General features: G+C 46.4%; 1 protein-coding gene across 3 annotated transcripts in view; it reads left to right on the top strand.

The window, feature by feature from the left end:
- LOC144770727 (uncharacterized) overlaps positions 1-16282 on the top strand; it is a 295086-nt gene that overhangs the window by 224809 nt on the left and 53995 nt on the right. For all 3 annotated transcript variants that reach the window (XM_078655463.1, XM_078655464.1, XM_078655462.1), the window contains exon 4: positions 15450-15569. In XM_078655463.1, coding sequence (XP_078511589.1) covers positions 15450-15569 — 120 coding nt within the window. The remainder of the gene's footprint in view (positions 1-15449; positions 15570-16282) is intronic.

Genomic DNA, 16282 nt, shown 5'->3' on the forward strand with positions numbered 1-16282 from the left:
GTCCAGATGTAGAACCACGTAAATGAGGCGAACCATGCCAGGTAGTGTAGTGAAAACGCGTACACTTACCGAACTCGCCATTTACGGTTCATAGATACCAAACTCGTCCATATTCGTCAATGCCCAAAACACCGTAACGATTTTCACGGAACCTCAGACGCTCCTTTTGCCCTCATGTAGGCAAGCACTAGTCGAAATCAGAGTCGATCTCGATATTCATCAGATCATTCAGGTGTTGCTGGAACATTATTCTATCCATCAATGCCTCTCTGGAAACAGATGGCCTTCTTATACACGTTGTAGCACAAAGGCCACATAAGGCAGGACCACACTGTACACAAAGACAACACGTGAACAGAAATGTCGTGACAACCCCTATAATCATCAGAATCTTCCAACCCCAAGTTGACATTAGACCCCAAAACCATCCTAGAAGCGTCCAATCTCCCTCGTCCACGTGTATGGACTCCGAGATTTTGTGCAACTGGGAGATGGCTTGATAAACCGTTGGAGCGTTGTCAGGTATGAATATGCAGCAGCTCGAATGGATGACCTTACACACACCACCTCTATCCGCTAGAACAACGTCTAGAACCATACGGTTCTGTAACGTCATGAGCCTGTCCGCTTGAAGTTCTGCTGTCAGATTACCAACTCTGTTCATCACCACCCCCTTTTCTGTATCGTTTTTGGCCACTATAGGTGTGGCAGGGTATACTCAGACATGAGTCCCTTTCTCACTTTCTCACTGCTCCATCAGGATTCAAGCAAGCCGGGCCGAAGAGGCTGAAATGCCAGAAACCGGTCCCCGGTAGCTTGTCTCCTTTCTGGTGAAGAATTGGCTTGGTAGTTTGGTCTGCCCTGTTCCCATGATGCACTGGGCCGGGGACAGACTAATTTGCATATAGCCAGGTTCTGAGCTGGGATGGGGCAGTGAGATAAATAACGGTGATGGATCAAGCCCTGATCTTTGGACTGGGTAAGAGTGGTCTGCTTAATTCAGACACTCTGTTCATCACCACCCCCTTTTCTGTATCGTCAGATTACCAAGGGCACTTGCAGTTATGTTAGCAGTTGACTCTACTACACGAGTTAACTGTCTCAGATTCCTGCTATTGACCATAGGGCCCCAAAACGGTAGGAAACCCTTGAAGAAGTCTCCTGCTTCTTGACCGGAAGTATCCTCTTTACTAATGACACCTCTCACAACTCTGGTTTTGTGATAGTCGGCGGCAACAGTGAAAGTCGGGGGCAAGAGATTTGCAATATAGCAGGTACCTGAGAAGTCGTGTGGTAACCACGTATATGCTCGGTCATAACATAGAAAATAGGTACCCTTGGCAGTCAGAAGGACAGGGGAAGAAAGCATCGGTAGAACGTAAGTATCCACACAAGCACTCTTCCCAAGCTGGGCTCTTGGATTTCGGCCACGACCTTGCAGACAAAAGTGGCCTAGGTGAGGTACAATCCATATTGGAGGTGAGCTTTTTAGCTGTCTATCACCCACTGATATACTATACTCAGCCTCACTAAGGTACTTGTAGGCCTGCACTTCCTCCTTTGGGATGAGCGTAGCATCAAAAATGTCTCTATCTAGATCAGCAATCGCTGTCGCCAGAGACTTATGATACGGGCCAGGACCAAAGCTTGCTGAGCGTGGTTCTCGATGGGGGTAGGAATCTAGTGCACTACGGAACATGATTTGGAATGCCCGAACTGACCCCTGGGGGCTGTACGGGAGAACCAAATATGGAATACCCCTGTCCATGGTATGCGGCATTAGCCCACACACCCAACAGTTTGTAGTATTTACCACCAACTGATGCTGATGCAAAAGTTGCACAAAGGAATTGTTTCTAAATTCTGCACGTCTGACTTGTTCATGTTGGGGCAGGAGATGAAAGGAATGTGGAGAAACAGTGGAAGCGAAATTCAGGTTGTAGAAAGGAGGAGTAGGTGAAATGGAAGGTAATAATAATTGAGTCCCAAAATATACTCCACCCACCAGTAGCATTGAAACGGTTAGGAACAACATAAAGATCTGAAATAGAAAACACTTTGTACGAAACACTTCTGATCCTTGCGCCAACATTCTCTCTTTTTCCGACAGCTTCGAGAAGTCCATCCTCTAAACGAAACCGTCCGTGACGTTCTTGACGCACTTCGTTCTGAGTAGCGATTGCCAATTCCCAGGAGTTCCCAGGAATCGACAAAAGAAACCGACCTAGTGTCGATAGCTGCTAAACAGAAGGAAGTACCCGCACGGCCCTACGGCCAACCCAGATGATAGGTTAAGTGAATTAGAATCACTTCAATAATAGTCTCTTAGCTGTCTGAAAGGAAAAGGTAAGCACAATATAAAATGTCCACAATGTTCATGACAACGGTAAGGTGTACTGTAAATTTCAAGTGATAAAAACAGTACTCTTTTATTTGTCCTTAGCGCGCGGTCGAAGAAAGTATCGACTTTTCCCGGGTTGAGTCTGATCTTCAAACAGTGGATTGGATGGCGAGCAAGTGTTCGATGGTCCAGGCAATTGTTCAGTACTTGTATTCCCCAGTGTTGAAGGAAGGGAAATTGTTTGAGAGGAAGCAACAGGGGTGTCAGATAACACTGAAGTGTTCCCTATGGTTTGAGCTTCGCTAAATGGGACAAAGCGTTGGGGGACGTCAGTTTCAGACGAGGAAAAGCCTTTATGTATCCATGTGTCTGCCGGCAGAGGAAGCGGAATCTTCTTGGTGTGGGTGGCATGCACCCAGTTTTTCCGTCCCTCCAGTCGAACCGCCGTCCTCGTTGCTAGTAGCACCTGGAAGGGTCCCACAAATCTCGGCTCAAGATGGCGTTTTCGTCCGAAATTTCTAGTGAGGACCCAGTCCCCTGGTTGGAGCCGGTGACCAGGACCCTCTGTTTGTGACGGCAGAGCCTCAAAGACCTGTTGATGAATCAAACTCAATTTAGCAGTCAGATCATATAGATAGTCGATTAACATTGGATATTCAAGTCTGTTCAATTCTTTAGGCCTTGGAACCCCCCAAATGTTCGCAGGACGGCCGAACACAATCCCATATGGGCTGAGCCCTACTCGAGAGTGTACAGTAGCCCTGGTCGATAAGAGAGCTAGAGGCAGAGCGTCGGGCCATGATAGACCAGTTGTTGTCTGAATTTTAGCAAGTTTTAGTTTCAGGGTGCCATTGTATCCTTCCACCAAACCCGCTGACTGAGGATGATTAGCACTATGGAACTTCTGTACTATACCCAAACCACGACACACACTCTTCATCACACTTCCCACAAACTCACTTCCGTTGTCCGACCATACAATCCGAGGCATGCCGTATCTGGGAAAATACTCTTTGAGCAGAATTTTTGCTGTGGACAGGGCAGTATTATCCTTAAGGGTGTAAGCCTCAATCAATCTGGAGAACGCACATACTACAACCAAAACATACTTCAAATTGTTGCATCTCTCCATATGGATGAAGTCCAATTGGATAACTTCGAAAGGACATGTAGGAGGGGCAAAATGACCAGGTGGAGTGGGGGTGCCCTTGCCGGGATTATGCATCAAACATACCATGCAATTCTTAACCACTCTCTCTGCACATTTAGTAATCCCATCATTCTTCCATACAGGAGACAACAACTTGCATATGCCCTTCGAGCTAATATGTGCAGTGCCATGGGCCATTGTAACAACAGCAAGCACGTATGCATCCGGTAACATCCATCTCTGTTTCTCTGACAAGTCAACCCAACATCCATTCTCGTCTAACTTTCCCGTGCTTTCTTTCCACTTAGTCTTTTCCATTTCAGTGGCCTCATTCTGTATTTCCTTCACACTCTCAACCGTGTCCTCACACATGCTAGTCTCTGCTGGCCATCTTACTGAATTCGCAACGTACATTCGATTTGTCAGATCTCTAGCTGTCTCTTTAGCAGTTTCGTCGGCAAACGCATTACCATGACCAATATCATCTGTCACCTTTCGATCCGCACTACATTTAATTATGGCCACTTGCTTAGGCAACGTGAGTGCATCTAAAAGGTCATTCACAAGCTGTCCATGCTGAATCTTCGTACCATGCGACGTAAAAAATCCTCTTTCTTTCCACAATCGCCCAAAACTATGCGCCACACCAAAAGCATACTGGCTGTCGGTAAACACATTCACCCGTTTCCCTCTGGACAACACACACGCTCTCGTCAAGGCGATCAGCTCAGCAGCCTGGGCCGAATTCTGACCCAATCTTGCGGTTTCTACAACCGTACTCAATGTCACTACAGCATACGCGGTCGTCACATCACCATTCGGCAACTTAAAACAGGAACCGTCCACATACAAAGTACCATCAGGATCTACCAATGGAGTATCTTTTAGGTCAATACGACCCTTTGTTTCCTCTTCAGTTCTTAGATAACAGTCATGCGGTACTACATCACTTGACTCCGTGTTGATCGGCAATAATGTTGCTGGATTCAACACATTACACCGTTTTATCCGTATGTGACTAGCCAGTAACGTCAGCTCATACCCAGACAACCTTGCGCTCGTCAAATGTTGAGTTTTCGTTCGGTTCAAGAGAGTGTCAACTGCATGTGGAACCATCACCGTAAGCATATTATCCATGACCAGACCTGCGGACTGTCGAATGGACGCCGCGGCTGCCGCTGTTGCTCTTAAACAACTCGGCAAAGCTCTAGCTACTGGGTCTAAGGTCGAAGAAAAATATGCGCATGGGCGCTGTTTGTCACCAAATTGTTGCGCCAGAACACTCAACGCACAACCATCCCTCTCGTGAACGTACAGTGTAAACGGCTTACTGTAATCAGGAGTACCTAACACAGGAGCCGAACACAACGCATCACGTAATGCAGAAAAACCTTTTTGACACTCTTCAGTCCATGGCAAAGGAGTCGGAACATCCTTGCACGTGAGAGCTAACAATGGTTTCGCCAATAGTGAAAAATTTGGGATCCATTGTCTGCAGTATGACGTGATACCTAGAAAGGCACGTACATCTCTCTGAGTTTTTGGCACAGTCATTCGGGTAATCGCTGCAATTCTCTCTGGGGTCAACCTTCTCCCTTCTTTTGACAATAAGTGACCTAAGTAGGTTACTTCTTGGCAACAATATTGCAGCTTGGAAGGTGACACCTTGTGATGTAAGTCACATAAATGCCGCAACAACGATACTGTAGCAGTTCTACAAATATCTTCGGTATCAGCAGCTCCCAACAGGTCGTCAACGTACTGAATCAAGGCTGCGCCTGCCGGTAATACGAATGAATCAAGTTGACTTTTGAGGGCTTGACTGTAGATAGACGGACTCTCACAATAGCCCTGTGGTGCACGTTTCAGTCTAAAACTGCGACCACCTAATGAGAATCCGAATAGGTCTCTGCTTTCCTCAGCAATCGGGATACTAAAGAAAGCATTCTTTAGGTCGATCCCCGTGAACCAGGAGGCAGAAGCTGGAATCAGGGTTAGCAAAGTGGTGATATCAGGTACCACGGGAAATTGTGGAATCACGATTTTATTCACCTCTCTCAAATCGATTATGAAACGGTACACAGGAGGTTTAGATGGATCAGTGCGTTTTAAAATTGGTAGTACAGGACTATTACACACATTTCCTCGAGTCTCTTCAACTACATCCTTTTTGATCAGGTCGTGTACAATCGCCAATAGCGCCCGTTCTCCCTCAATGGAGATACGATACTGTGGTATACGTGGCAGTCGCACATTTGGTTTCAGCTTGATCATAAAGTGTGGGATGTCCAAGAGACCCACGTCATTGGGACCTGTGGCCCATAGAGACGCAGGAAGGGAGCTCAATTCCGGGGGGAGTTTATCGATCGACAAGTACATAGGAGAGATTACTCTTCGACCTAATGCAAGCTCCACTCCTTCAGGGGAGCAGTACAATGTCGCATATAACCGTTTTAACAAATCCAAGCCCAAAAGATTCTCACCACAACCAGTAGATAGAATCAATGGAGCCTCCAACTCACGAGGACCGATAGTGAGGGGCAAAGGGCTGGAGACAGGATTTCTAACCTGGGCGCCAGAGAATCCAACGGAAATATTTGTTAAGCCAGACAAAGGTGCGCCAGGGAGTTTCGAATGCATGATGGAACTTTTCGTCGCACCAGTGTCTAACAGAAAAGGCTCGACTACGCCAGATGTAGCAACTGCGACGTAAGGCCCGCTCTGATCAACCGGAACTGATACTACTCCCTCTCTTTGTCGGTGGCTGTCCTAGTAATGATCGTTTGCAACAGTCTCATGTTCAACGTAGTAATCGTCCACATGATATTGTGTTGATCTAACTGACCCCGCATTTCGCTGGTCAAAACAATTATTCGTATCTGATGAATTCTGAGGGCGATCGTTCTGATTGTGAATGGTACCGCGGCCTCTACCTCGAGATGCCTGCTGAGGACCACCACGGCTTCCTCGTGATGACACACCATTCAGACGGTCACGCAAAGCGGGACAGTCGTATTTTATATGTCCCTCTCTTCTACAATATGCACATTGGTTATACCCAAGCATAGATCTAAAGTCAGAGGAGTCAGGACGTGACTGTATTCTGGAGGATTGTGATTGTGGTCTATATTGCTGTTGTAAATCAGTGTGATTTGAACGCGGAGGATACGCTTGCTGCAACAAAACCTTCGTTTTCAGCTCCTTCGTTTTCTTATCTACACGATCACTTTCTTCTTTTTCCCTATTCTCATAATATTGAGCCGTCGCTAATATCTGTGCCGTGGTTGAAACAGCCCATGCACTTTCTGAATTTTTCAATTTGTTGCATAGTTCTGGCAACAAATTCAACACGAATTTGTCAACAAACAACCGTTGGCCTCCCTCAGTGCCCATATCCTGACCACTATGATCGACAAATGCCTCTTCGAATCTAGTAAAGAAATCGGAGACACTCTCGTCCTTCTTCTGCTTACAAGCTGCTAATTTATCCCAATTTACCCTCATCGCCGGCATAAGCGTTTTCATGAACGTAATTATTCTCTGGGGCAGATCCGAAATTACCTGCTCTGGCTTAGCCCCACCAACTTGTCGGCCATCAGCCGCTATTATTGCAGCCCAATCACCGCCTAACTCATTCGCATGATTTTCCTGACGAATTTTCGCCCAAACGGGCTGTGGTACAACATTACCGAACAGCATGTCGATGTCGGCAAGGTTCATAATAGTAGCATCTACTAATTGAGACAACTCCTTGTAGTAACCCGCCGGATTCTTGCGTGGATCAGGTAAGGACTGTTTGACTTGTAAGACTTCTGATCGCTTCCATGGGAGGTGTATCCAAACTCTTTGGAAATGCGGAGGGATCGGAGGGGCAGCACCAGGATCACCTGGCATCCATACTGGCGGAACCTCTCTCATAGGGTACTGACCAGGAGCCGCTTTCCAATTCTCAGAGTCGTCATCAAACGCCACTCGGGAATGCACTGTCGACCTGTGGGCTAACAGTCGCTCTAAGGCACGTCGTACATCTCCACCTACAATCATACCGCTCAAAAATTGACTCTGAAGTTCAATCATATCGGGCGGTACGTTATCTAAATTGTTATTATACCATTCTTCCCTCAAAAAGTTACACATTTCTTCGAACACGAATCTCTGTGTATGCTCATTAAACTGAGAAAACGTCTCGAAAACCATGCGTGGAGGGTAGTTGGCAGGATGTCTTATCCACCTATGTGCCATTGTCACTAGCGTCTCTTTTTCCCTCCCACTAGGGATCTGACTCCGTCTTTGGGGAGTTTCAGAAGTATCGGATGGAAATAACTGACCAGAAAGCGGTGAATAAAGGGTAGCAACAGTGTTAGGGATACGATTACGAACAGAAGGAGAAAGGAGAGCAGGAGCCACAACGTTTGAAGTGAAGGCAGACACAGCAGAAGCAGGCAAGGTAGTCGGGGTGGCAGGGACAAGAGGCAGAGAGGGTACAGTCAAAGGAGCAGTAGGAATAGAGACAGGTGGTGCGACAAACGTGGGACCAACAACTGGCTGACCCGCAGCCGCAGGAACAACAGGAGGGACAACCGGAGGAACAACGGGCGGAACTATAGGAGGAACTACAGGGGCCGTAGCACCCTGTGCATAAGGGGGTGGCGATTTCATCAAATACGCTAACAGGGGATCCTCCTTCGAATCCTCTTCTTTCTTATCCTGACTAGTTGGTAAAACCGGATAACATTTGTCTATCCTCATATGATGTAGTCTAGTGGAAACTTCTATTTCTTTTTCTTCTTTATCTCGCTGACATTGTTGTACAACTTGCATTATCGGAACGAAACCTTCTCTTCGATCCTTTTTAAGCTGTTTGATTTCTTTCTGCTTGGCCTCTTTACGCCACAACCGAAAAGAATCAAACATAGCAGGTCTAGCTTTCCTTTTGAATAATTTAGCTTCAAGATTATCTAAAATCGTAAGTTCAAAACTTCCATGCGGTGGCCAACTAAGGACACCATCTTTTTTCGTGTAACGGACCCAATATTTATTATAAATAATAGGGCCCACACCATGTCGACTATAGAGCTCATATATCGGAGTTCCAACTGGAGGTATCGGACACGAGTCCTCCAACCGGGAATCCTTGTTGCAACATTTAAAGAGACCAAGAAATCCACTATGGCTAGGCATCGTGCACACTAACCTAGTATCAAACTTCAAGGGTTACCAAAGCACTAATCCTTCGTGGAACACAAAACCCTCGGTTTTTGGCAATTGCAATTGTCAAATAACAACTAAGAACCAACAACTAAGAACCACAAATGCAATGGAACCATGCATACAACAAAGCTTAAAAAAGCTCGACAACAACTAAGGACTGGGAGCGACCCACAAATACTTAACTGAAAATACAATGGCGTCACCCGGAAGGCCCGTCTATCGTCTCGCTTGTACGAAAGGTCTACGCCAGGCGTCGAAAACAGGTCGACAGTCAGGGCATCAGTCCGCTGCAGCCGTCAGGAGGCGGGAATCTTCGCGGGAAAAATCTTCGGACCACTTATTTCGACAACAGGATCGATGAAGCGGGGTGCACCTTTTCCTCGGAGATTTCACACGAAGTTCCTCACAATCGTCAGGCTTTGGACCGGTACCGCCGATGTCGCCCCGCGTTGGGCGCCAACTGAAGGACTGGACTATTTAAGGCCCAGCGGTGCCAGGGAACAACACCTAAAACCTTCGTGGGATACCTGTTCTGGCGCACTAAAGACAGAGACACGGGAGACTTCCTTCGGCGTCAAAGATCAGCGTTTATTACTGCAGGGATGCAAAAGTCATGGGAAGCACAACAGAGTGTAGGTTCCAAGAGTCTGCTTCAAATTGTGTTTGTGGTTCGCTCTCTTTTATACAAGATCTTGTCATTGCACAATATGTAAGCAAAAGGTTACGGCTCAGTTCCCACACTAAAATTCAAAAGGATCGCTTTCATGTATTCAGAACCCCGGAACATAATTACATTAACACCAACAGTTCCAACTGTGAAAGCACATCTTCCCATCATTAGGTACATTCCACTTGAGTTGTAAATGAGCAAGAGCAAAGAGACAAGAACAGCTGCTAGGAAGTCAGGCACACCTAAAGGAAAGAGTGTGGGGGTAATATTGGAAACATGGACATAGGATCAAAGAGCTTTGATCCCAGCACGTGCATGGCTGAAACAATAGGCTGGTACGGCAAGATTACCCTCAAGCTGAGCCATTTGCCTCTGCAGTGTCATTCCTCCGGTCATAAAGACGCATGAAAGGAATATGCGTCTTCCGTATGGCTTGGGAACTAACAGGTCACGATGCGGACAGTTGCCTGTTCACTGACTACGTGAGGGCAAGAAACAAAATGGATGCCGTATCCGAAATGGAACCCAAGGGTCCAGATGTAGAACCACGTAAATGAGGCGAACCATGCCAGGTAGTGTAGTGAAAACGCGTACACTTACCGAACTCGCCATTTACGGTTCATAGATACCAAACTCGTCCATATTCGGCAATGCCCAAAACACCGTAACGATTTTCACGGAACCTCACTACCTTTAACTGTGACACTTAATCACATTGAGGGACTGAGGTGTACCAGGGCCCTGAGGCCACTGATGGCCTTTCACCAGCCCTAGAAAATCTCTCTAATGGCTGGTGCAGGCACCTTCATGCATCTGCACCAGCCATCAGAGAGTTTCACTAGTTGCTTCTGGCTGGACTGAATCCGGTCAGCATTTTTATTTTACTAAACCAAGAGTGAATAATAATAGAGTTTTCATTCTTGGCATCCTGACAGTTCCTTAAGGGCTGGTCAGACAGGTCAGCATAGATCTGTATTTTAGCTGAATGAGGGCCCGTTTTATGGTTTGCTGGTTCCGTCTTTACTGTTGATTTCCCTGATATTGAAACAAACATTGACTCCAATGAGCTCAAATCTGTTACTTTGCAATGTCAATCAATCAATCAAGATTAATCAAGCGTGGCTAATCACCCATGACAGTATCCAGGTGCTGAGTGCCTTGCTGCTTCAGGTGAAATCAGTTGAACAGCCAGGTTTTGAGTACCTTCCTGAATTTCACGAGTGAAGATGAGATCCAGGGGTGAAGGTGAAGGTTGTTCCAAGACTAACAGCGAGGTAGGAGAAGGAGCGTCCTCCACTGTTGTTCCCTGGTGAGGTGTTGTTCCCAAAGATCAGCACTTCCATGTTGTCTGTGTTGAATTTTAATTGAGAAAAGAGAGGGGGACATGGAGCTGAATGTAGGTCCAGTGGCTCGTGTTCCCGAATAGTAGATAGTTCATTATAGAGAGTCACTTTTTCCTGAAAGCAGAGTTAGTGTGAAATACATTTAGAAAAAGAAGGGAGAAAGTCGGAGAGACTTTTGCTTGATGCCCTCACACACACCGAAGGATGTCATGCTTCATCATGGGGTGGTGATCCTCAACGGGCCGGCACTGCAATGCCCTACGGGTCCCCTGAAGGGTCACTTTATTGGAGATCTTTTGGTGATTCAGCGGTCTGGTATGTGCGGGTCAGTGCTCAGTGTTCAGTTCTTATTAAATTAATTTACACCAGATACCCTCTAGTCATTTTAAACTTTCGCTATTCACTGAACACTGAGCACTGACCCCCATGCAGCTAGATCACCGAAAGATCTCTGATAAAGTGACCCTTCGGGGGACCCATAGGGCATTGCAGCACCGGCTCGACGAGGAGCACTGCCCCATGATGAAGCATGACATCCTTCGGGGTGTGTGAGGGCATCAAGCAAAAGTCTCTCCGACTTTCTCCTTCTCTTTCTCTAAAACGACTTCTCCTTAACTCTGCTCTCAGGAAAAGTGACTTTCTTTAGTGAACTGTGTTGTATTTTAGGCAGTTGCTGTTCATCCAGTCAGCGATGTTCGTCAAACATCTTCGAAAGTTGGCCTTGTGGTGGAGGGATCTTTAGATAGCAAGAGAATGAGCTGAGTGTCATCTGCGTAGGATATGATGTTTAGTCCATGGATTCCGACGATGTTTTCAAGGGGGGAGGTGTTGAACAATTTGGAGCTGAGTGATGAGCCTTGAAGGATGCTGCAGATGATGTCTGTGGGTTCCGAGGTGAATGGTGGTAGGTGGATTCTCTGGGTTATTCTGGTGAGAAATGAGGAGATCTGTTTGAGGGTGTTTCCTCGGAGTCCAAAGTGATTAAAACTCTTGATAAGGGGGTGGCGGGATACTTCGTTGAACACTGCTGAGAGGTCGAGGAGGATCAGGGCCATCAATTCTCCCTTGTCAAGAAGGTTCGTTCTGATGTCATCTGTGGCAGCGATCAGGACGGTTTCAGTAATGTGGTTGCAGTGGACTTCCGAAAGGGAGGTTTCAAGTAGGTTGTTGCTCTTCTGGTGTTCAGTGAGTTAGCGGTTGATGGAAGTTGAGGTGTACCATGATTGGGATGGTGTCGTCAGTGATGGTGGTGCATTGGATGGTTTCTTTGTGGATGGTGGTGATTTCACCTCCATTTTTGTTGGTGCGGTCCGGGTGTGCTATCTTGTGGTTGTCATGAGTTGCTGCAGCGTTGTTGGGGGTGGAAGCGGGGTTGAGCCAGATCTCGGTGTGGATGATGACGTCGGGGTAAGGGAGGTGATGGTGTCCCAGATCTCAGAGGCCTGTTTGCAGAGTGATCGTGTGTTGAGCAGGAGGTAGTGGAGCTGTTCCGAGAAAGTCATGGCGGTTGTTGTGAGTGAGGGTGTACCAGTTTTGCAGGAGAAAAGACAGTGGCTGCAGGTGAAAGGTCCTACTGTTGATTGGCAGTGTTGATGCATATGACGGTAGGGCCAGGATTACTATCACTGGGTGTGGTCCTAGCAAGGATGGGGGCAGTTAGGCTTGCCTTTGGTGTACTGCTGGTGGCGCAGCCACACTGTGGCCTCCATTAAGTTCCAGAGGTCCAGGATGTCTGGGAGGGAAGCTGGGTGGCAGGCAGCGGGAGCGGCAGAGCAGCAGGAAAAATACAAGCGGTGAAGCAGGCCTGCTCAAATAACAATAAACAGAGTACATTAGGACAATAAAATTAGTTAAGCCTTGAGAAATTAACTGACAACAGACAATGAAATTAACAAAGCAAGTGAAAAATTAACAGACAATGAAATTAACAAAGCTAGTGAAAAATTAACAGTAAAGCGGCTAAACAAAATAACTAACAATTGCCAATTACAAGGTTGTTCAGGCAGAAATTCCAGGATTTTGCTGTTTTGTGAAAAGGCAGAGCTTTTTACAAAAGTGCCCTCGAAATTCCTTGTATTGGCCCAGTGTTGATTACTGAGCCAAATAAAAGGACGGGATGAGTGAGCAGGTGAGGTGTTTGTTTACTCACCTTCTGCACTGCACCCCCCTGCCTGGTGGTTCGTGGAGAATGCTGCTGCTGCTCGGATCAGGACACCAAATCGCAAATAGGTTTTGGCCCGGCCGGGCAGGATATGCAGTTTCTCTGCTCATCTTCCCTGCCCTCAGCACTCCCAATCCACAGGCTGAAAGTGGATGGTGTGATTGCAGGGGCATGATATAAAAACAAAGTGAGAATTCGGGCCTGCCGCCCGTTGGCAAGTGGTGGGACCCACTGGGGCACAATTGTTTTTTTTAAAAAGAAATTTGGGCTCGCCGTCTGTGGGCATACGGACAGAATTCAAGCCTGCTGCCCGATGGCATGCAGCGGGACTGCTGTCCATTGGCATGCACAAAGAACAATTGATGGACAGAATGCTGCACAATGTCAATCATTCACACAAGTACAGAGATCTGGGCCTAAATCCATCGTTTTTTTGCTCCCCATGCCCTTCCAGTTCAGACCCAGCAATGTGCAGATCAGTCTTGACCCTGTGCCTCATGGGAACAGTCCAGCCCGACCTGCCAGGCCAGGTCCTCCCTGGACTGTAAACAAGCATCCTGGTATATGTTTTGGGGTTCCGCCCCTCTTCAGCCAGGCTAGCTTGACTCCAATAGCTGGGTCCAAACTGGGGTCCAAATTTTGCGCAGCTAAATTCCCATTTTTGTGCCGCTACATTTACAAATTTTAGCTGCAATATCCTGCGGGGTGTGTTCAGGGATCTACTTATACAGCTGTTATACAGTTGAAAACTGCCCAAATTTGCAAACACAGGCCACCTTTTTAGCTTTCTAATTCATTAATAACGCCACTTTTATGTTGGTGGCCAGGACTATTTTCTGTCCTAGTCCAACATTGTATCTGAGTCATCCATTCTGACCTAGGCTGGCTCCCTTCCTCCTAGTGGGGAACACAGGATCCATGCCCATTGGCTTCTGTGCATGGTGTAATCCAGAGGGCAACTAAAATAAGCATCCACACCAGTTATAGAAGAAGAAAATGCCATTATTCCACTTTTGCAGATTTAATTCATAGACCATCAACCACAAGGTCAGATTAGATACACACCAACATCAGGGGTATAAAAACAGGAAAACAAGATTTTCTCATTCAGATTGAACATTCTTTCCCACTTTCACCCCGGACCTTCAGCTCAAGGTGCCTCTTCGGAAACCGCCTGTCCTTTCTCTCCACCCCATTTAACCCTCTCCTCATCGAAACCAGAACAAAACAATGATAAATTAAGAAATTCTGTAATCTGTGTCATTTTCGACACCTTGTAATCGATGTCTAAGCATGTCTGCGACCCCTCCGCCTCTGCCTTTGTAACCCTCCGCCTGTGCTCTGATAATCTGCGCGCGGCCACATGTAATACCCGCCTCCCTGCAATAATCATGCGGCCTTTCAGTTATGGGATGGTCCTGCTTTCCTCTGATAACGATGCCTGCATCTTTGCAGCTGGCAGAAGTGGGCGTAGCCAGGCCTTTGATATTTTGCAACCATAAGCATAGCCTTTGTTTGTTTTCTGTTCAAGGTGGGCCCAGGAGACTTTTGTTTTAGCTGTAGGCAACATTGGTGATGTTTTTAGAGTTTCACAATTATATAATTGCACGCATTTTCTATTTAGGGAACTCGTTTGAGAAGATAACTTCTTGAAGGGGACATTTTCTTTTCCCTTTGCGCAATACCTGGGTGACATGAATGATACATACTTTAGAGTAATTTTCTTGAGATTTCGCAAAATGTAAGGGAAAAAATTGCAATTTCGCCCATTCTTAGTTTAGAGCCCTGCTATCAGACCGAATGCTATAAAGGGATGCCCCCAAAAGGGCATTATTGCAATCAACTTTCGAATATAAAGTGTCCCATCCACCCTTTTATTATGTTTTGTATCAATACACAGGATTGTGTGTGGAGTTAACAGAGACTCAAGACTCTTGATTTAACCACTGAGCCAATGTGTGCCAGGGGACCTGCAGAATTGTTCTTGTGTGGCAAAGGACGTTTGTAGGTCAAACTGCTCTGCAGGATGCAGGAGGATATTGAATTCCCTGCTTTAGAAATTACCTTGCTTCAAGGCACCTCCGTTGTTGGTCAACTGTGTTTCAGACCCCAGAGGGCATCTAGGACCTCACCTTTGAAGACCGCCAAATAAATCGGTGTGTCACCTGTGAGCGATTAATATTGCATATATTTGGGGTTGAGAATTCTAAAGAGTGGCCTCATTTTTAAGAGTCGAGGTGAAAGTTGGAACCCCCTCGGAACTTTATATTCTACTTTGACTTCTGCTGAATGGAATGGGTCTAGTTTGATTGCACCGTTAGAATAGTTGCGACAACTTGCATATCAATACAGCAGCGGCAATCCTACTCCTTTGAGTGGCAGTAGCGTCCTGTAATGTCATTGGGTGCGAGGGCTCAAAGGAAGTGAGAAGTCACTTCCTCTTTTACCTTTATCTTTTGATGAAATGCTACTGGCTTCCTTCTCTCTTTCCACCATCCCTTACTCTTCTCGTTGTTTTCCCTTTGTACGTTGAAAGGTACACATGCACTAAGTCTTTCTTCTATTTCCCTCAGGAAAAGCAGCTGGTCTCAGTCCTGGCGCCATTGCTGGGATAGTCGTGGGCTCAGTCGTAGGGGCTCTGCTCATCATTCTGCTGCTGGTCCTCCTCGTCTGCTGCATCAGGAAACGTAAAGGTATGTTTAACCTCCAGTTTGTAGGATTCTGAACGAGATGCTTTTGCCACAATTTAAGTATGCGTAGATAAGTATGTACTAGAAATTGGCTTTCTAGTTGGCAGAGGTATGCACCTTGTCCAAGCAGGTACCACAATCCTAGTCAGGGCAAGTCACAAACACACTCTAAATTAACCTGTTATCATCCCCTGTAGCTAGGCACAGAGCAGTCAGGCTTAATTTAAGAGGCAGTGTGTTAAGTATTTGAGCAACACTTCAAAAGGAAGAACAGTGAAAAACACCACAAGAAGACTCCATCTCAGTTTAGAAGAATAGACTATATTTGTATGAACAAAATAACACCAAAATGACAAAAATACAATAATCACAACCGTAATTATAAATTTTCAAAGAGTAAATCAAATTGTAGTGCTTAAAAGCATAAATCGTCACCTGGGGTTATCTGGTTGTTCTAGACTGGATCAAATCCAAAAATTCAGACCAACTGCGATGGAGCGCCGGTCGAAAACAGGGACCAGCCTTGGCCAGCTGAAAAGTACCTGAGATGCACAGTCAACAGTGTTGAGATGTGGTAAACAAGGAGGTGATGCATCATTGTCGAACAGCAGGGTTGAAGGCGATGCGTCAGTACTCATCTGGGCAAAGACAGAGATGCATCGGAAACTGGAGATGATGCACCACACAGTCAACAATGCTTTGTCCGCGGTCCTCGC

The sequence above is a fragment of the Lissotriton helveticus genome, chromosome 7 (genome assembly GCF_964261635.1).
Source record: "Lissotriton helveticus chromosome 7, aLisHel1.1, whole genome shotgun sequence".
In the NCBI taxonomy this organism is placed as follows: domain Eukaryota; kingdom Metazoa; phylum Chordata; class Amphibia; order Caudata; family Salamandridae; genus Lissotriton; species Lissotriton helveticus.